Source organism: Sphaeroforma arctica, assembly GCF_001186125.1.
Source record: "Sphaeroforma arctica JP610 unplaced genomic scaffold supercont1.12803, whole genome shotgun sequence".
NCBI classification, from domain to species: domain Eukaryota; class Ichthyosporea; order Ichthyophonida; genus Sphaeroforma; species Sphaeroforma arctica.
The window spans coordinates 1-704 of NW_014027755.1; the positions used below are offsets into that span (position 1 = coordinate 1).

The 704-nt window shown below is 41.9% G+C and overlaps 1 protein-coding gene across 1 annotated transcript; it reads right to left on the reverse strand.

The window, feature by feature from the left end:
- Positions 1–249: 249 nt before the first annotated feature.
- Positions 250–446, reverse strand: SARC_17926 (hypothetical protein; the record flags this gene model as incomplete). The annotated part of the gene is made up of 1 exon (XM_014287989.1): positions 250–446. A coding segment is annotated over one exon (197 nt), but the record flags the coding sequence as incomplete, so codon positions are not given.
- Between the last annotated feature and the right edge of the window lie 258 nt (positions 447–704).

Sequence of the window (704 nt, forward strand, 5' to 3'; positions counted from 1 at the left end):
CTGTAGATAGAAGCATAAGCATTTATTTGTACGTACAAATTGAAGTGAATAATACTCACCACGGCCTTGTTACTCAAGAAAGTGCAGTTGTCAAAGTTACCATCTCCCATTTGAATGGCGATTGCTCCAGACGCTGCGGCTGTATTGTTCTTGAATACGGTGTTGGTGGCATTCAATGCTTCAAAGCTGTAGATAGCACCTCCTTCTGACTGCGGGTGATTTCATTTGGGTGAGAGATAGCAGGATCACATTATCGTATTTGATAAAGTTAACGTTGTGGATGGTGTTGGTGGCATTCAATGCGTCAATGTTGTAGATAGCACCTCCTGTGAAAGATGACAGGATCACATTATCGTATTTGATAAAGTTACCGTTGTGGATGGTGTTGGTGGCATTCAATGCGTCAATGTTGTAGATAGCACCTCCTATTGACTGCGGGTAATTTCCTTTTGGTGAGAGATGATAGGGTCACATTACCGTATTTGATAAAGCTAACGTTGTGGATGGTGTTGGTGGCATTCAAAGCGTCAATGTTGTAGATAGCGCCTCCTTATGAATGCACCCGACGTGATTTGAGAGGGTGACGTTACCCTCTTATGTTTGATTGATATTAACGTTGAATATGCGTTCATGGCTAGCAACGCTACAAAGTTATTTACAACCGTCTCCATCTGACCGTATATAATTCAATTGGAGTGTATGAG